This window comes from Diadema antillarum, unplaced genomic scaffold, assembly GCF_040938485.1.
Source record: "Diadema antillarum isolate AM-2024a unplaced genomic scaffold, OU_Dant_1.0 seq00000604_RagTag, whole genome shotgun sequence".
Classification (NCBI taxonomy): domain Eukaryota; kingdom Metazoa; phylum Echinodermata; class Echinoidea; order Diadematoida; family Diadematidae; genus Diadema; species Diadema antillarum.
The window spans coordinates 3,147,348-3,168,761 of record NW_027271532.1 but is presented as its reverse complement, the minus strand read 5'-3'; the positions used below and the strand labels follow the sequence as shown (position 1 = coordinate 3,168,761).

The 21,414-nt window shown below is 40.0% G+C and overlaps 1 protein-coding gene across 1 annotated transcript; it reads right to left on the bottom strand.

The window, feature by feature from the left end:
* Positions 1-1,068: 1,068 nt before the first annotated feature.
* On the bottom strand, positions 1,069-19,029 carry LOC139735864 (uncharacterized). The gene is made up of 7 exons (XM_071646611.1): positions 18,626-19,029; positions 18,403-18,575; positions 17,192-17,204; positions 9,706-10,343; positions 8,421-9,089; positions 2,348-2,436; positions 1,069-1,158 (listed from the first exon to the last, which is right to left on the bottom strand). The coding sequence occupies exons 1-7, from the start codon at positions 19,027-19,029 to the stop codon at positions 1,069-1,071; spliced, it is 2,076 nt and encodes a 691-aa protein (XP_071502712.1).
* Between the last annotated feature and the right edge of the window lie 2,385 nt (positions 19,030-21,414).

Genomic DNA, 21,414 nt, shown 5'->3' with positions numbered 1-21,414 from the left:
AGTGTATCGCTTCTGGCCTCCCACTGAAGTGTATCGGTTCGCATTGCAGTCCAATTAATCCGACTTGTGTTCGTCAACTATCGGGTCAGTGTCAGACATGTTTGGTGATGATCTGGCGAGGCAAGATCGTTGACACTCACCTGATAGTAGACAAACCAAGTAGGATTTATTGGACTGCAATGCGATACACTTTGGTGGGTGGCCGGAAGCAACAAACTTTGCTTCCGATGAGAGAAAATGCCTGTGGAATGGGGTATTACTTATCTCTGTCTGTGTCCCTTTCACCAAAGTGCCGCTGTGTTGTGATATTCAACTTCTATTAATATGCAAATTTACATCGCCATCATCATTATTATTCAGCATATGATCATATGATGCGTAGTTGATATGCAAATTAACGTCTTCATCATCATTAATTATTCATATGGCATGATATGTCTGATTGATGACTAGTGCTGGTCACACTGGGTGAACCATGAAGGGTCGGTGTCACTCACCCGTTTTCCGCAGGGATGTGTTGCGAGACGTGCCACTTCATTGGGTTTGCAGTGTACTCTTTGCAATTGAGAAGTGGATATTTTAGGTGCACAGGTTGTGACTGTGTCAGACCCAGTAGCTCTGTGTCTTTACCAAGGAATGGAGTGAGCTGCCTCTGACTGTAGAGGGCAGCATAATAACACATTTAACCATGACATTTTTCCCGAGAAAGGTCAGTTTTTGATGTTACACATTTCTTGCCTTTGAGAAATTTTCTTTGCCAGTAGAGAAGACACAAAGTGAAGATTTTGTGATTCACTTTTGCACTTCATTTGATAAGAGAATATTAGCATAGTTTTAATTTCACTGATCATCAGTGTTGTATAAGTGACTGTGGCAATTCTCATGCATAAAACAAAGAAGAAAATTTCCATGCTTGCATCATTTGCGCTTGTATAAGAGGCTCAGTGGGTCTTGCACTCACCTGAGTAACTGCATATCTGCAGTGGGCAAACGTGAAACTACAGAAAACAATGTACTTAATCATAATAGAAAGATTAAATGAGAACTTACCAGTTTGAAGTTTGATCTTTATTTTATGAGGTAGTTGGAGAAGGAATTCACAGTGAGAGCCCGCTCGATGCGCACGCAGTCATACTTCGTAGGAACAAGATGTGACTTCTGTCAGAGTGGAAAGATTGAGAACTTACTTGAAGTTGATCTATACATTTTGGGATAATATTTATGAAAGGGAATGAGAGGAGGGACTGTGAATTCTTTCTCCAACTCCCTCATGAAATAATGATCAAACTTCAAACTGGTAAGTTCTCGTTTAATCTTTCTATTTTATTTCGTGAGTTTATGCAAGAACTCACAGTGAGATTTTGTAACACAGAAGTCACATTTGTTCCAACTGAACAATCTTAGGCATGCACAATGGCAAGCAAAATGTAGGCTAAAATTACCTGGGTCTGAGGCCATCATTTCCTCATAATCAGCTGCGACAGACACTTTCCCTCGTCTTGCAGAGGCTTGTCACAGAATTTGCGAAATGTCTGCTCTTTGGACCAGCCTGCTTTTTCAAGGATCAGAGGAATAGGTGCATCCGCTTTGTTTGCTGCTGAGCTAGATGCTGCCCTGATTGAGTGTGCACTGAACATTGTGGTGTTAATGCCAGCGCTAGTCATGATTTCCTTGATCCATCGAGAAATAGTATGTGCTGTTACTTTCTTGAAAGGCTTGCGAAAACTAATGAAGAGATGTCGTTCCTCACCTCGGATATCCTTGGTTCTCCGAAGATAGGCCTTAATGTATGTAACTACACACAAACGTCTGTTTGGGGGGTACGCTTTCAAGAGTATGTCCAATCCAAAATTCCCAGGTCTAGACTGCTTAAGATGTTCATTAACTTTGAATGACACCATAGATTGTTTGAGAATCATGCTGTCTAGATTCAGGCAATGCAAAGTCTGTACCCTCTGGGTGGATATCAAGGCCAGTAACATGTACAGTTTCATCGTTAATAATTGCTTCAAACTAAGTGAGCTTGCAGGAGCTAGCATTCTCAAATACTTGAAAACAATATTCACATCCCAAATTTCTGAATACCGCGGCCTTGGGGGCCTGAGCTGGAACACACCTCTCATAAAACGAGAGAGAAGCGGATGAGTGCTGATAGTGAATTGTTCATCCTCTAACACTAGAAAGGCAGCAAGTGCACTCCATGCTGAATTAATAGCTGAATAGCTCAAGTTCTCTTCATAAACCATGTGCGTAAAAAACTTCAAAACAAAATTAATTTTGGCAATGAAGGTGACTTTCCTTCTGAAGTGTACAAAACTTTTTCCATTTCCTTTTATATGTACAATACTGTCTTTGGGTTGATGCCCTCCAAGATGCTGCCAAGATGTCCACCGTTTTGCTGCTCATGCCAGAGTTCTTGTACGGCAGCTTCAAAACCTGCAACATAACAGATCAAGGCAAGCGTGTAAAGGGTGCGGTTCCCCAGATACTGGTTGCGTAATCAAATTTCTGTGTCTAGGAATAAAGAGTGGTTCATCTCTTAGCATTCTCCTCATGCGAGGAAACCACGCTTGCATCGGCCAGTTTGGGATAATCAAGAGACCATGTGCCTTGTCGTTTTATATTTTTGGAGACATTTGGGGATGAGGCAGAAAGGAGGGAATGCTTAGAAATACAGATCACCCCAATTCAGAGTGAATGCATCCACTGAAACCGCATCCGGGTCAGGCAGCCACGTAACATATGCAGGCAGTTGCTTATTGAGTCTGGACGCAAAGAGATCAATTTGGGGAGTACCACATTTCTTTGTGATATCTGTAAAAATTTTCTTCTTCAGCATCCATTCTGTTCTGTCATTAAAATGACGAGATCTCCTGTCTGCTTCTGTATTGTCACGACCAGGTAAATAGGCTGCTGTGATCCAGATGTTCCTTTCCTTACACCCAACCCAAATGTCTCGTGCTGCCCTGTCGCAGGCTTGAGATTTAATGCCTCCCATATTGTTCAGGTAGGCTACAGCTGTTGTGTTGTCAGTTCTAATGAGCACGTGCGTATCATGCAGGTGGCCACAAAATGATTTCAAACCAAGCCCTGCAGCCAATATTTCAAGATAGTTGATTTCATTGTTTTGAGCGCACACTATCTCCTGATCATTCCATCTACCGCCAGTTACACAGCTTAGATCAGTGGCACCCCATCCTTGCCCACTGGCATCAGTACGGAGCTCTAACGCTGGTCGATCTCGACTCGTTGGTGCCGACTGGCAGTGAATGTTATTGAACCACCAAGTTAACTCCTGTTTAGAAGCTTCAGACAAATTCATAGGGCTATCAAAATGCCCTTTGCTTGATTTCAGTGCAAGAATTTTATCTCTTTCTAGGTTACGATAGAAGAGGGGGCCATATTGAATAGCAGGGAAAGTAACAATCAGTTTCCCAATGACCTGCGCCACCTGCCTGATAGTAGGGTTTTGTTTCCCTAGAAATTCCGCACATACTGCCCTGATATTTTGACATTTCTCACGAGGGAGCGTTATGGTCATGCTGTCTGAATCCAAGACAAACCCCAAGAATTAGAGCCGTTGCTGAGGCTCTAGGGTAGATTTCTCTGAATGAATAACAAAACCAAGATCAGAGAGCAGTTTTGTGGTTGCTTGCACCGCTTCTAGTGCTTGCGATTCAGTTTCACCAATTATGAGAGTGTCATCTAAATACCCCACAACCAGGTGGCCTGCCTGTCTCAGTTTTGAGAACACCGGCTTCATAAGTTTGGTGAAGAGTCTAGGCGCTGTACTAAGGCCATTGGGGAGTACCCTAAATTGCCAACATTTCCCTTGCCAGACAAATCTCAAATACTTGCGATGTGAGGGGTGAATAGGGACAGAGTAGTAGGTATCTCGAAGGTCGACTGACTGCGCGCGCGTCGAGCGGGCTCTCACTGTGAGTTCTTGCGTAAACTCACGAAATGAAATACTAACTTGGCTTTATCACTTTTGCCTCTAGAAAAGATCTTCTTTTATAAAGCTTTCTTAATTTGATGGCTTTGGGTCTCCAGTCCCCATTTGAACATATTGAAATCCCATCAATTAAGGGATGCTTCCTGCCAAGTTTCATGAAAATCCATCATGGATTCTTCGAGAGTTGAAAATGTAGAAAGTTTATGCATGATGGACAGTGCACAAAAGATACTGGACGATAAATAATCGCAGTAGATCTACTTGAGCCTTTGGCTCAGGTCAGCTAAAAATCTACACTGGGAAATATTCCATGTTAACACTTCAGGGAATGTAAAGAATGCTGTCATAGGATTGTGGACTACACCAAAGATTGTATGCTGTAACCTGGTGAAATGAAATGTAATATGACTCTCTGAAAGTCTTTCTTCTGTTCTATCTTCCTGTTAGACTTGACAACTCTCTCTATTTTAATATCATCAATGTATGAGGGATGCAGGGTCTGTGACCATGCACAACTTGGTATTTTTCAAAAACTTTCCTCTGTCCAAATTATTTATCTGATTTTATTCTCTTTATTGGAGCCAACTAGAACATGGAGTAAAAATTGCTCTTATCTCCTTAAATGTGTTTTGAGTGCTGAATGGCACAATAAACTCAAATAGCATTGTACACCCTGTCCAAAGTCCCTGTCACAGAAAGGGTTAAGTAAGCTTAGCGTGTGTACTCTGGTCTGATGGCGGGTGAGCAGGTTAGCATGGGGGCAAAAGTAAGGCTTTGCCTCGAGGCCTGCCTAGGGCCTGCCTCCGTGTGGGTTGCTGTGTAAAGGAAGTCTGCATGTGTTGCAGATGTTGCCTGCGAGAAATGAAATGCATTGGTCATGAGAATTGTAAGAAATGCGATGTTAAAAGTCTGATGTTGTGATCTGAAAATTTATTTCATGTGGCAGTACAGTGATGGGGCCGTGAAAGTACACGATAGATATGATAGGGTTTGATGCAAACTATGTACTGTAATGGTTTAATATTCAATAGCAACTTGCAGTAGTTTCAAATTTACTCAAATTCTGTGTTTTGTATTTTGAACTGTATTTGCTTAAGCTGTTAAATAAACTCTTGTCACAACAAAGTACTGTATTTTTTATTTTTTTTGCTATGAAAGATTTTTATCAGTTGTCTCCCTCCATATAAATGCATTTGTACGATAACAACTGCTAAAAATCTTTCATAGCACTTCTTAATCCCTTCGCTGGAATAATCTTGATTTCGCTCAGTTTTTATTTTGTTTGTTTTGTTTTGGTATGTTTTTTTTGGGGGGATGGGGGAGGGGAGGGCAGATGTCAAACTGATATTGTAATGCCAAAGTAATTCTACTAGTCTCGTGTTGTTTGTCATAAGAAGAATTACAATATATATCTATGCATAGAATTATTTTTTTCAATGTTTGTGGTAGCCCCTGTGCGCATCAGGAAAAATACCTAGAGGTGTTACACTGTATTTTGGACAAAGACATGTAAGAAACAAATATTGAGATGAAATGTGAAATGGAGTACACATGTATGTTTGTGCTGTACAGAAAATAAAATAAAGATTTTGAAAATCTTCCACTTTGCAATACAACCCAGTGAACAAAATACTTTCGATGCATTCGTCTGTCTGTGTGAAGCTTTTTTTTTTTTGTCCCTAGCATTTTTTGTAGATACCTGTATATCAACTCTGCCAAGGTTGAAAAAAAAAATCGAATTGAAGAAACTTGGATATTATCCGACTAAAATGATGCACATGTATCTAGTACACCCTTGTCATGTTCTGGCCTGAGAAGTTACTTCCCTGTAATCAGAAAATGGACTTTGGCAGATTTCTACTTCTATCTTATTCGTTCTTTGCTTTCTCTATCTCATTTCAATATCATTGTGGGTTTACAAGTACCTACAGTTTCTATCTGTTTACATACAAATGTAGCATCTATCTCTTCTACTTGTACCTGATACAGATAAAATGAAAACCAAACTCAAGCAAAACATACATGTACTTCTAGTTTAGCATACATGTATACATGTATTTCTACATTTATTGTTGGTATTTACAATAGGTGTACTACATAAACTGAAGAAAGACAGCCAGCCCAAATTCTAATCATTCAGATGTAATGAACACGCTTCTGTCACATACAATTGTATGATCATAAAAAAGAGCACAAACATTTTGTTGACAGATTGATTGGTGATATCCTACGATCATCAATTTACTGCAGTTATGGATAACGACACACATGATGAAGTTATCTTAAAGTTCTCTTGTCAACTCAAGTATCACCATCTGTCCAATTGCACACTGAGAAAAAAAAAGCAATTTACACATATAAGCCTTAATAAATACATTGTATTTACAATACATGTACAGCATTTGTACTGTGATTACACAAAATTTGTTCAGCTGCAACTACAAAAGAAGAAAATAACCTGCCTACATTTGTTTACGGCCTGCACAAACATAGCTTCAGCCTACTTTAATGTGCCTTAAATTTCTACCATAAAAATAATAGCCACAACTCACATTACTAATTGCTTGCATTATTCATACGCATACATGATTACATTGCTTAAAAGGAAGTATAAACACACTTCATGTAAAAAATTATCTTAAAAAATGTACTGACGGTATCAAATCATTACTACAGTACCTTATGAAGTTATTTCTGACTAGATACTTTGGCAAATATTGTTGACAATTTATTTATTAGTCTTGTTTTCAAAGTGAGGCTCCTTATCAGTGAGTTGAACACTGTTGTTCATGGAGGCCGTGCACAGTATGGACAATACACACATGTACGTATAAACATCAAAACCTCATGATATGAAAAACAAATATAGAGCATGCAACACACATTTATGTACATTGTATACATATATAATGAAACAATACACATCTAATCATGAAGAATATGTGACTTTAACGTGTGTTTAGATATTTCGACACTTCTAATAATTGGTACATGTATATCTCACTACCTCCCTCCTCTAAAAAAAAAAAAAATAAATCGTACTAGCTAATTATTCTCTAGCAAAATTAAGTGCTCTACAGAACTGTGCTGAAAAAGATTGTTTGGATGAAGCATGTCTGATATTCTTTGGTAAGCTATTCCATTAAACAGCTCCGATGTGTAAGAAGGCTTGTTTTCCAGCCTTTGTTTTGGCGTTAGGTACCAACAGCCCCTCTGAACCAGCAGATCTTGTCTCGTAATTTGTGAATATCACGGACTGTTTTTTTAACAAGAGTGTCAGGTATTCAGAAGCTTCCCCATTTATAGTGCTCTGTAGACAAGTTTACTTTCGATTGTTGGAAGGATATTCTTGATTCACTTCATGCATGTACAGTGTACTGTAAGACCAGAAATGTTTGCTTGCATGTAATTTCACAAATTTTGCACGAGCCAAGATTCTCAAAATTAAAATGCACATGAAAGTTCTTGTCTACACTAAATGCATTGATTGCCAGTGGCAAATCATAAATATTTCATGCTGCGAAAAAGGCTGTCGGTTCCAATATCTTGCTTTACAGTAGTGTCCCCTTCTATTAGGAAAACTGCTAAATTGAAAGAATATCACACAGAATGCCTGGAGTCCCAAAAATGTAAATGTCATTTCTGGAAACTAAATTCTCCTCAATAAGTAAGTTACGTGTGACAAAAAACCCAAAACAAATGTGTACACATATCACAATATATGATAACTTGTGTGGGGTTTTTTCCCCCAGTATTACAAAAACTTTACAAACAATGTACGTGTATGTATACCAGGGGCTGCGGAACGTTTTTCAGTTTGGGGGGGGGGGGGGGGGGGGGGGGGGCTGCGAGACCAGAGCAGGTGTCAAGGTCACCCCCCCCCCCCCACTTGTATGCACAGTGCGGGGGGGGGGGGGGGGCGAACAGTGAGAAAGCGTGGGAGAGTGCTATCCCCACCCTTCAGGTACGAGGGAGCTTTTGCCTATTTAAAGTTGAAATTTAGATATCTTGTATACACATATTTGATGGAATATGTGGGAAATTATCAACACAAATTAATCAGGGGGAGTGAGAGAGGAAAGGGTTAATTAAAAGAGGATGTTCCCCTTGTACATGAGGGAACTATTGATTTTTAAGAATTTTTAAGATTTTCCTCTTTTTTTCCCCTTTCTTTCTTTTCTTTTTTTTCATGAACCAACGCCCCCCCCCTTCCCCCCCCCCTTCCCCCCCCCCCCCCATTTTTTGCGGCCTCGGTATACTACTGACCACATATGTTCATGAGGTAGGTAAGTAAATGTTGCATTAAAGTGTACTAAGAAAATGACACTGACAATACTGGACCTTTATGACTGGGAATAATTTTTTCATTGATAATGATATCAAAAGTGTAACACCTAGGTTTGGAAAAGCTGTGGTGTAACACTGGTTTCTTTGACGTCTATTCATGGCTATGATGATCATCTACTTGGGGCACCATCAGATCGGCCATGTTCATGGTGAAGGAACTGTGTCTTCTTGGGATTCTCCACAATGTCACTGAGTATGGCTTTCAGTTGGTGGACCACTGGCTTGAGGTCTTCTGAGTTGTCCAGGATGTTGACGGAGGGCAGGAAGTAGTGACTGCACACTCCCGCCTTCACCGCAGCGATCAGCGCCATGAAGAGATCGACAAAGGCACGTCCGAGTTTGTGGGGCGCCCAGTCGTCCTCCAGTGGGTACTGGGTGCACTGGTGGAGGAACGTGATCGTGACGAGGCGCGGGGTGATGGGATGGAAGTCTTCCTGGTTTTCCTCGCACAGAGAGCGCATGGCGAGTAAGACCGCAGCACGACATGATGACTGGGCATCCATCTCTTCTACCACAGACTGCGAGAGGATTTTCTCACTCACAAAAAAGCACGTAGACCACAGGCGGAAGGCGTCGTGACCGGGCGGGGGTCGCGCTGCGTACACATAGAACTTCTGCTTGACCCTCGTCATTCTGGCATAGTCCAACCACTGGTTTGGCCTGGCAGCGCCCGATGGACCCCAGGCCTGTATGCTCTTGGGCCACCATCCTCCCAGCTCTAGGACTGGAACAAGGTCTATGGTGTATTCCTCTCCACTTAGAATGACATGGAGCCTGACTAACGAGCCTGTAAAGAAACAGAATTTGAACAATTATAACATGATAAGAAAGACTCTAGTGGGAGATGCCTGCACGAGGACAGTCACACTGTCCCCAAACATCAACAGAAATGAGTGAGTGCAGACACTTCACTGTATGACTAATAAGAAGATTCAACATTTGTAATCAACAGCAAATTATAACTTAAAAAGCAATACACATGAGTATCGACAAATAATCATATGAACAGGATCACTCTTTTGACCCACTGCTGGGAAAGAATCTGAGATGAAATACTGCATGCTCACATCACAACAAAGTATGGTCAATTCACACTTTTGTGTGACTCCACTCACATTTTCCATCATCTACTCAGCAGTACTGCGTGGTAGTGGTTTTATATAAATAGACTCTACATCTTAATTTCTTTAACTCAAAACGTGTTTTCTTTAACTCAAAACATGTGTTTTCTTTCATAAGTTTACCATATTTTTGTCAGATTATACACTTGAATCTAGTCTACATCAATACATTAGATGACATACACGCTGTATGCTCTTTGTAACACTAACAGAAAGGTATCAACAAGAGATACAGAAACGGGTTTAAAACGTTTTGTTTATCTTTGCAACACTAAAACAGACCTTCTCTTTTCACAGAAATTTCGTAGATGGTGGGCTCCTCCTCCCAGACACATTCAGCAAGTAGAATCTCTATGCTTTCCTCCACAAGGCTGAAGAACCGTTTGATAACCTTTCCCGGGGAAAGGAATGACCTGTTTGCAAAGTCCAGACTTTCACGCTGTGCTGACGACACATCATCCTGTTTGATGCTCAGCAAATCGTGGGTCAGTGATTTTGAAGCATCCGTGAGGACATACCCAAACCCAGGAAGCGGTGATATGTAAGGGTTATCGCAGGCAGCACTATCGAGAAAAGCTGACGTGAATTGCTGCACGGCTAGGTTCTGATCGTCTTCGGGGTTTGATATGCATTTCGACGTCAAGAGATTCGATAAAACAACTGCGATGTCAACCCAGTATCGCTCACGGTAATTCAAGCCCACGAGATCGTGTGCTCCATCAAGTGACTTCAATCCCCGATACTTGTCACAGTCGCACCGAAAGCGATCATCAATCTCACCCACTCTGTTCAAGATCGGGATAATTATACGATTAAGTATGGCAAAATGAATTCGCTTTATCTCCTCCTGTCTTGGAATGACATGATACTCGACGTGATCCTTCAAAGCATTTGATAAACTCTGCTTACTATGCGACTTTCTCTTCGATGCCATGTTGTATTCCACGAGTTGTTTACATCCAGTCTCATGGCTACCGTACCCAGGCGCTGCGATGATGGCCAATGCAATCTATGGTATCTTCAAATACCAAAAGCCAAATCATCGCCATTCAATTCTTATACACTGTAGGGCCTACTGCGCAAATAGCCCGACCAGACGCCGTGTGATGTGTTTCACTGTGCAAATCACAGAGCTAAATTAGTAATGATTACAAAGGCCTAGTGAGAACGATCTAGTATATCCGTTATAATCTTCCCTGCCGATTATAGTAAGTATTAGAAATCAGTTTATTTCAAGTTGAATCAAATGGTTTACCCACTAATTTTCGCCCAATCACTGATTGTCATTTCATCACATCACTTCAACTGGATAGTATTTCAGTTTGTGAGTGTAAAACCCAAAGGATTACCCAGGGAAGGGTGCAGGGGAGCGGTATGCATTTCGGTGAAACTGTGGCAAATGCGGCCTTATCAAACGCCGTCCAAGCGGGAAAAAAAATAAGACAAAACAAAACATGCTAGGCCCTGAACACTTGTTTGCTATGCATCATTATGTGCCATAGGGCCTACACCCGCCCTAGAGATATATTATATCGAGGCTCTAGCACAATGTCCAGGATATACTCGCAATATAATGATATTACTTGTATGTTATACTCGCCCCCACCAACAATACAATGCTTTTCTGGGAACCCTTTCTCTTCCGGGTTCCTATCTTTAACTTTAAAACAGAGGACCGGTGCAACATAATTACATACGACAGGAACAGTATTTTCAAAATGTTGTGGTATCCCCATTCCCCCTGTATACATATGCACCTCGATCCTCCTCCCCCTTGCCGTTCTCTTTCTCCCTTTCCTCTTTTTTCTTCTTAAGATTTCATATCACTTTCTCATCCAGAAATCGTTTCCCTTATGTCTTTTTCTCTGTACAGGCTCTCCTGTCCTCTTATCTTTCCTTTAATCTATTTTTTCATTTTCATTAGATTTCACTTTTTACGATATATATTTCAAAGTTTGTTTGTTTTGGCCTACCTTTCTACCTTTTCTTCTTTATTGTTTGCTCAGAATCCAGTAAAGTGCTGTTATATTGCAATCATTCATTTTCTGCAGTCTTTCATTATTATTGAGGAAACCAAAGGAAACAACCATAACGCCCTTTTGTTTCTGAATAATATGAACCATATAATATTGTATCATTACTACATAACTTAAATCACAAACATACGGGCTAGTACACGGTGACTAACAAATATTATTATTTTGACCCCATATTGTCTTCTAATTAAAAGCTGCATCTGCCGCATTATTAAACTTTATTTCGTTAGATATTCTTGTTCTATATGTTTCTGCATGTGCTCATTTGTTTGTTTGTTTGGTTGGTTGGTTAGTTGGTTGGTTGGTTGGTTGGTTGGTTGGTTGGTTGGTTGCTGGTTGGTAGGTTGTCTCACGGGTCAAGGGGTTGTCTGGCTGGCTGGCTGGCTGGCTGGCTGGCTGGCTGGCTGGCTGGTATAATTGGCTGGTTGGTTAGTATAGGCAGGGAGGTGCTAGTCACCTCCCTGGTATAGGCATATTGCTTGGTTGCTTGGTTGATTGGATAGTTAGTCGATTAGATGGTTGGTTTTTGAAAGTGAAAGCGGGGATTGTGATGTTTATAATTTTGGGCAATACGATGGTCATAATTACGGGGACTATTGAGAACTGAATCATTGAAAATAAAACAGAACGGATAGATAATGATCAATCGCTAAACGTAACAACTTTCGATATTCATGAAGATTCGAAAAGACCCCCGGCATGTAGCAACATGCAAACAGGGCACATTTTCAGATACTACCTTGTGCTACACCTTGGCTGGAGGACTTAAATACCACTCATCAGCGCTCATAGTTGATATCGTGTGGACAGTTTACCAACGAAGCGTGATATATACGTCAAAATGTGGTATATGAATTGATATAATATATTATAAAAGATTTGATGTTATATGATTTGGTGTTGTTATTGGATTGTTGTTATTTTTAATGAAAAAGTGAAAGTAGAGTTTCTGGAGAAGAAATTTATAAGGTGTGAGGTTAATTGGTAATGAAGTGAAAGAAAAGTATAAGAAATGTATAGGAGGGGAAGGTAGAGAGGGAGAGAAGAGGGGGGAGAGATGGAGAGAGGTCAAAGAGATCGACTTTGTAAAAGGCATAAAGAAGAAAAAATAGAATGAGATGAAGTTGTATTATCATGATAGAAATGTGTGTTTTGATTTCAAATATTGGATATTTTAATTTGTCTATAATATATAATGCATTTTTGGTCAATTTGTTTGTGATTATGTAACTGTAATTGTCGAGTGTGTTTTTACTATGTAAGATGTATTTACATGTTTTCTGTATTGTTCTTTGTCTTTGCCTTGTGTCTCCAGTTAAATCCAGGAGACAACCTAGGCCTTTCATGTTACATTGTTTATTCATAATAAAGAATGGCGAACAACAAATATATATAATTGTGTATATATATATATATATATATATATATATATATATATATATATATATATATATATATATAATGATAAGGCTTGCATAAAAGGGCGTGTTTTTGTTGGAGCAAGATACTGTAAATCCAGTTCCTATATTGTCTTAAAGCACATACGCAGACACTAATTTTGGTCCTAGTAAAACTGCCAGGGTTCATTCCTTTTAAAAATATCTCTCCACCACTAGTGACGCCATCTCATGATTGACTTTATTTTTATGCAAATGACAGGCGCCACCCCACGACATCCCCTATTGTGTTAATTGTTGAAAAGCATCGTGTCGGCTCCTACGGTTTGTTCTTGAGATTTGTAGGCTCGACTAATTCCTTGACAATAAAAGCCCTTTTTGTCAGTATGTGATCAGTGCCATGCACCTTTCTTAAAGTGAGAGGAGGAAGTTTATTATGTCGGTCTGTTTAGGGGTGACCTCGGCATGGATTCTTGACGAAGCTGAAAGAACGGGCCATTTGAGTGCCATCCGATAATATACAACATGAAGATACCATTGTGATTCCACATTGCCTTACAGGACATTACATCTTATAAATGCCTTTAATCTGTAAGGGAATAAAAGACAGAGATAAAAAGAATTGCACGCACTAAATCAAATGAAAGGTTCAACTTAGCACATTTACGTGTGACACTTAACGCTTTTTTTTTCTACGGGTGGGACTCTGCACGTTTAAAGGGAATCACTGATCTGAAAAGTGCACTAATAATAGAGAGCAAGAGATACGACCATAATGTAACATACTTACAATGTAGTAGGCCTACATGAGAAAAAACTCAAGCAGCGACGGCCAGTTGCCATGGTGACACCCTATCACTGCCTATTGAGTGATCAGTGATGATTGGTCTTTCTTTTATGGTAGGGATATCATTCCGGCCACATTATAGTATGGTTGAAATTACGCTTGATGCATGATGTGAGGTCATCAGATGCCCCTGTCATGATCTAAACATTCATAGGGCCTACACTCTGCTAGACGCAGATGGATATAGTGTCACATCATATTTCGATGTCCTGGGAAAATCAAGCAAAAGATCATGATATAACTGCCAAGGGAATAAGCCAGCTAAATCTAGCTCTACAACATTGCAGAATATCTATCCCTCCATTAAGTGACCGACCGGGCATCCCTCCCCATCAACCACAGACCAAAATAGACGATTTGCAGCAACCACATAGCCCTGTATCGGACCTCGGCGTTTTAAGACGGAAACGTCTCTCTCTCTTGTAGCAAGTTCGTTTAAAGCGAGCAATTTTAAAGGAAGCACATCCCCCCCCCCCCCCCATAGGATTCGTGAATAACAATATCAGTGTGGGTGTCTTGGTGGGTAAAGCATCCCTTGCTGTGTTCGAATCTGCTTTTTCTTTTATATTTTCAAGGTGATGAAGTCTTACAAAAGCTAAGACTGCGAGGGGTTAACGTGTGCTGAATAGAAATCTGTCTAGCTCGATTTAATAGATAGGTATGTACTGAAATACACGAGGGCATGCAAATGGCTCTTGGGATTAAGCTCCTTCATATTTTCAAGCAGCGGCTGGTTCATAAAAGTAATACGAGTGAGATTATGGCTTAATCTGTCTGTGCAGTGCCAAACAATTCAAGATCTCTTTATTTTCCACAGTCTATTTGTTGTTTTTGGTACCCTGTATATAGGCATTCCTAACGTTTCCTCAAACTAAAACGTATAAACTCTCTATATTTAATGCGATGCATTAATGTTTATGACTGTGATCGTGAACTTAATACTACTCACTTGTAGTTGTACGTATATCGTGTAAACTGGCACACATATTGTTTTTTGTATTATGCCATTACCATTATTTTGTCATAATATTATGTTCAAGATGACTACTATCGTTTTTAGTTACATAACTGTGATCACCATTATTGCCATAAAGAATAATGATTTTAGACACCCCCCCCCCCCCCCCATAAGCGAACATATCACATGCAGTGAGTATCACGAAAAACGAGGAGGACGGAGAAACGGGACTTATTACATTGTCCGCCGATATTCTCCGTTCCAGCAATGTAAACAGAGTGCCATAAAAAGAGGGCGTGGCATCATGATACCGCTCATCAAGGGCGTTGGCTCTTTTCCCCCAAACTTCCAAAATCTGACCTTATATTTCATAATAATGTATTCCATCGAAACGATATCTGACACCAGTTTAGATCGATGTATGATTATCGTACAGAAATTTTACTGTTTTTCTGTGCATTCCCTCTCCGTAAATGAGATATTGTGCTCGATCTGTGTGATATTATTATAAACTTTATGTGGAAAAGAAAAGTAACTAATATACTAAGCATTCTTTTGAACCCCGGTCACAGGGCGAAGGTACTATACCACTGATGAGATAATGGCCAGTTAATGGCTGTGAGATTATTATTAAGACAAATTTTACCCATTAATGCTTCACTTCTCTTTCATTCTCTCTTGGTTTTACTCGTATTTCATCACCCTAGATGGTGACAAGTTATCTCGGCTGGTATTGTGTTGGCAATGATCGTTAATTTAGTTTGATAATCTACGTATAATGTTCTAAAATATGACATTGTTGTTATAGAATGTTATAATATGTTTGGACATAAGTATACAACGTGCCATCGATCTCCACCACCACAATCCTGATTTCTTAAGGATCCCGCACTATTTTTGTTTTCTTTTAAGTAAAGCATAATCTAGACCGTCGTGTCTGTGAGCGGTGTTACTATAAACAATATCATAATTATATTACGTAACTGGCGCTCGGGTCTGTGCACTGTGTGTTGGGAGACTAGACGGGTATAGATCGGACATTAAACTCAATGAACTGTGACTTCACAGTCTGAGAAAAGCAATGCTGTACTGCAGGGGAAAAAAGAAAGGGTTGATGTAATATGATTCAATAATAGTACCCTATTGAAAGACCCCATAACTAAGCAAACGACTGTGGAAAAGAAATATGTAATTACTTTGGAAAAATAAAACATACACACAACAGAGCTGATTCATGTCAAGTTGTATGGAGTAAGAAATTGTTTTCCGTTGTAGACACAATCGCTGGCAATATGACAAGGGGAAACCATATTTGTGTCTGCTAAACAACTAAAGGCCCTAGTGCATGTAAGCCCTATGTGCTCCATCCGCAGACCTCAATTTTGGCTTGTACCGCTTCGAGATGTCGGGCTGCTCCCTGTTTGTCCAAGACCTGGTACTGAAGAGCCCTCCACTGGGCTCGCCACCCTTGATTACGTAAGTGTTACGACGTCATAGAAGCTCCTCAGTCTATTGTAGTTTCTTCTCATGTTGACTTAAACGGAGTGAAAGTTTGTCGACTCATCGCCACACCCATAGAATCCACAGAGTTCTCTTCTTTTTGATAATTTTCACTTGTTGTAGTTCAAACTGGCGAGCAAGCGACATACGTGACGCTGCCCTTGTATCTTCTCAGCATCAAATAAACGGTTTTCTCCGCGGGACACTCCATCACTTGGACCAGATCACTTTGCCCAGACCAGTCACAGGGCTTCACAGAAAAATCATGCGCGTGATCGCTGCCGTGTTCGTTCTCGCTCTGGCCGGGGTCGCTTCGGCCCAGGTCATCGGCTTCGGCGGGTGTCCCGACGTTCGTGTCATGCGAGACTTCAATATCGAGGCCTACCTGGGTAAGTGGTACGAGATCGCCAGGTTCTACGCCGTCTTCGAGGAGGGACTGTCGTGTATCTCAGCCGAGTACATGATGGGCGATGGATTCATCCTTGTCAACAACACGGGTGTCATGAAGAACAGGCGACCCATCTCCTTCATCGGCGAGGCAAGGGTGCCGGACCGGCAGGAACCAGGAAAACTCTCCGTCAGATTCTTCACCTGTAAGTTCCCTTTGCCGTGAGTTGTATCTATTTTTAAGACTATGGTATAATAATGTTGATAGGTAACTAGGTATACGTGGTCTTCTTTCCCATCATGATAGCTTCTTCACTTGCTCTAACAGAGTATAGTTACTAACCCAGCTTTGCCAGGTTATGAAGGGCACCCATCGGGTAAAACATTTTTAGTCCAAGATGAACGCACAAAGCAGGCTTCAACCCCAGACCATCTATCAAAAAAAAAAAAAGAATCAATGTTTTATCCACTCTAGTCCTACTATATACGATGCTCGCATAAATCATTACGCACGCCTTTCATTAATATTTCATTGCATTGTAAACGATTTATAAAGAGCGCATCTTTTGGGAGAATCAGAAACGGATGATAGGAATTAAGAGAGAGGTGTACTCTGAAGGGATGGATGACTGGGGTATGCAACGAAGAGTTGTCACCTGAGTCACCTGAGTCAAGCTCTTCTTTTATATGAAGATGGTTTCCCGTATTTTTAATCATTTAGTTTCATAACCTTGTTTTAAATGTCCCCTCTGCATAATATAATTCATTTTGACACAGCTTTATGTCTTCTACGATTTTCCTGCGATCGTACTGCCATAATGTGTACCAATGCATATCAACAATTTTATGATTATGCTACAATTTCTTTGACTTTGTCGTATCATACAGCAAATGAAAGGCAGAAACAAGCCTGAACTGAACTTTGTGTGTGTGTGTGCGTTATCATATTTCCTTACTTCAGAAAAGACTTTATTTCTATGCTTTCAGTAAATTAATGATACAATCGATATTTTACAGTACTATAAGGTTCTTTAACTGCAGTAAGAAAGAAATGTAATAAGGTTTAGAAATTATAAACGATAACTCAACATAAAAGTATAACACATAGACAATTATTGATCTTGAATTGTAAAGGAGCCAAGAGAGGTAAAATAGATATAGAAAGGGCAGATGTCGACCATATTAAGCAAAGCTTGAAGGCATTGCATGGTCGGCCGGAATGGCGTTTCATTGTAATGTGATTGAAATTATGAAAATATTTCTCTTGTCATTTGTACGCGATGTAACATGCTTAAAGAACTAAAGAGATAACTGTCTTTGATAATAATAATAACAATAGTAGTAACAATAATAATGATAATAATAATAATAACAGTAACATAATAACAGTAATAATGATAATAATAATAAGAAGAAGGAGAAAATCAATTATTTCAAAGCACGCGTGAAGAAACTCAGGTATCTTAGAGTAAGTAGAAAATGGCAACTTTGTTGTATTTTGTTGTTTTGGCTTTGTTACAGGAGCCAAAGATTTTGTTCTCATGTAAGCGTTATAAGGAAGGTGTAGATATATTATCATAAATTATTTTGTATATTACTTTCTATAAAAGAAAGTAATATACTTTCTTTTTGTGTGTTACTCTCTATATCAATTTGTATTGAAAATATAATCATTTGAATGGAATTGAAAGAAAGTACTTGTTCCTGGCAGTTCTCCGTCAATTTCTATCGTAATATTTTTTTATTCATTTATCTATTTGTATATTCATTTATTTTTAATATTTTTAAAGATACCCATCAAAGCACGGAAGTAATGTATCGTTCAGGTTTCTTGTTATCTTAATATTATCATACAGACGGAGGATCTGGAGACTACTGGGTCTTGGGCACAGACTACCGTCGCTACGCTCTCGTGCACTCTTGCTCCGAGTTCTTCTGGGGCTTCATGAACATCCAGAACAACTGGGTATTGGCGAGGGACCCGGATGTAAGCGAAGAGGAGCTGGGACGTTACTACCGTCTCTTTGCTGCGCAGGGCATCAACGTGAACAAGATGATTTTGAGTGACCAGGCCAACTGCCGAAGAGACGTCGGTCCAACCGATGGCCCCGACAGACCGATGAGAACCGACGAACCCATGAGATCCGATGGACCTATGAGATCCGACAGGCCCATGAGAACCGATGGTCCGATGAGATCCGATGACCCCATGAGGTCCGACAGGCCCATGAGATCCGATGACCCCATGAGATCCGAAGACCCCATGAGATCCGACAGACCCATGAGATCCGATGACCCCATGAGATCCGACATGCCCATGAGGTCCGATGGTCCGATGAGATCCGATGACCCTATGAGGTCCGACAGACCCATGAGATCCGATGACCCCATGAGATCCGACATGCCCATGAGGTCCGATGAACCCATGAGATCCGATGGCCCCATGAGATCTGACGGTCCTATGAGATCCGACAGACCCATAGTATGAGATCCGATGGCCCATGAGGTCTGATTCGCCTAGTCGATCCGACAGACCTGTTCTACCTGACATGTAAATACCAAATTACCCCAAATGTTTATGACCATTTGTGCAGGCTCACTCACAGATCAGCAGTTAATATCATTGTTAAGGTTCATTGGACAATCTATTGCAGCGCTTTCTTATTTGCATTCGTAATGTTAATTCTTCTTAATGACTCTGAACCATGCATTATCTGAACACCGTGTCGGTGAGATATCGACTCGATTGAATCTATTGTTTTGCAAACCAATGCTACAACTTTATATCGCTGCACAGTATACATTGGGGAAAATCAAGAGAAAATTCAACCCAGAGTCTATACTCACCCATGGCAGCAGAACACAAAAATCAAACCCTCACTTTACGCATTATAGCAATGATTTAGCTTTGATTATACAAATCTATAGTTTAGACTATCATCTCTTCATGTAGATCTGCGAGATTAAATAAATTATTATAAAGCTATTGATACGGGAAAATCAAGCGGATGTGAAATAAAGAAACTTTTTGATATTACTTATGAGTACATTGTACCCACTTTTATTGATTATGTAGCTGTCATGGTTATGTTTCATCAAGAAAAAAAAATCAAGAACAAGAAAAGATTCCCATTGACCCCCAGTTGTCTGACGTCTACAAACATGTGTCTTTGGTCGTTGATTGTGATACTACTTGTAGTAGTTTGAGAGTATCTGACAAAGTTGTTGGATCAGGTGCTGTTTTAGTTGTACGCCGTGGCAGGTGCCGTGCCGTGGCAGCTGTACAGACTCAAATCTAGCGTGGCGAATTCAGCTCTGAAAGTATGCATAGTCGGGCAGAATAAAAGCAATCAAGGAAATATTAAAAAAACAAACAAACAAACAAACAAACCCTGATATGTCTGTGCAAAGGAACGAAAGAGAAAATGTTGGATATCTATTGACATACAATATAAAGCTGATATTATTTATGTCCGTCGTGCACCATATCTAATGACAAATGAAATAATATAGAGAACGGCAACGTGGATCCCAAGCAGGCATTACGATACATACAATGTACATACATACTATGTATACATAATGTGCACACCTATTATATATCACATGCAGACAGACATACATACATCCATCGTGTACGCCTCCGTACACCACAGATAGACGGACAGGCAGAGACCGCAGAGAGAGAGAGAGAAAGAGAGGAAAGGGGAGAGAACTGAGTGAATGTGTGTGCTTGTGTGTGTGTGTGTGTGTGTGTGTGTGTGTGTGTGTGTGTGTGTGTGTGTGTGTGTGTGTGTGTGTGTGTGTGTGTGTGTGTGTGTGTGTGTGTGTGTGTGTGTGTGTGTGTGTGTGTGTACGTTACATGGTATTTTTCATGTATGGAAGTGAGTAAATAATTATCATCAAAAATAACGTATGAGGGGTTATGACGGCAAGTAGGCCTACATAAGAAATCCTCGTCAACGCTCATTGTCAATCCTCTTCAACACTCGTCATTTTCCGCCGACTCGTCTGCATTTCATATGATATAAGTCAAGTGCTCTTTCATAATTCGAGGAAAAAATATATAAAAAGATGTGGAATTCCCTCTTATACTAACTTGGATGACAATCTGGCAATGTCAAAAAATTAATTTAAAACAAAGGGAGTGGTGAAGGTTCCAGACACCTTACATGGTGAATATAGAGGGCGCTATCAATTTTGTGACGAACCCCCTCAAGCAAATAATCTTCAGAAATGGACCCTCGTATGGAAAAAAAAATTAAAGTACACAAATTCATGTTAGATAATATCTATATAACAAAGCTCGGGTTTTGATTACCTTCATTAACGCAACAAAACCTTAAAAGAACATATGTTATGTAGTACTGAAGTAATGGGCGAAACGCCTCAATCGTTTTGACACCCTTTGTAGGCAAACACAAAGAAAATAAAGGGTAAGCTCAGAAGTTATCAACTCATGACATCCTAGTTATGACAAACAGTCATTGGTTGTGCCATAATGACATGATGTTACTAAAGATTGTAGACGGAATCATGATTGAAATATATCATTTCATAATAATGATAGGCCCTAGGAATTGTGATAGCAATGTCTTCGTGTGTAGAGCGTAAGTTCCGTCAATTAAAGGCGGTGATTACACCATAGAGGGGAATAGAAACATGAGGTAAAGAGAGAAAGAGAAAAATCATTTTATCACGATAACGAGTATCGTGATACCGGATTGAGACCATACACATAGTCTCCATGAGCATTATAATCATGACAAATCGTTTTTAACCATTTCCATTCAATTGATTCATTTTTTGCACCATACTTATAATACATAATAGATAAAGATTGAAAAGCAGTATTACTACTATAAT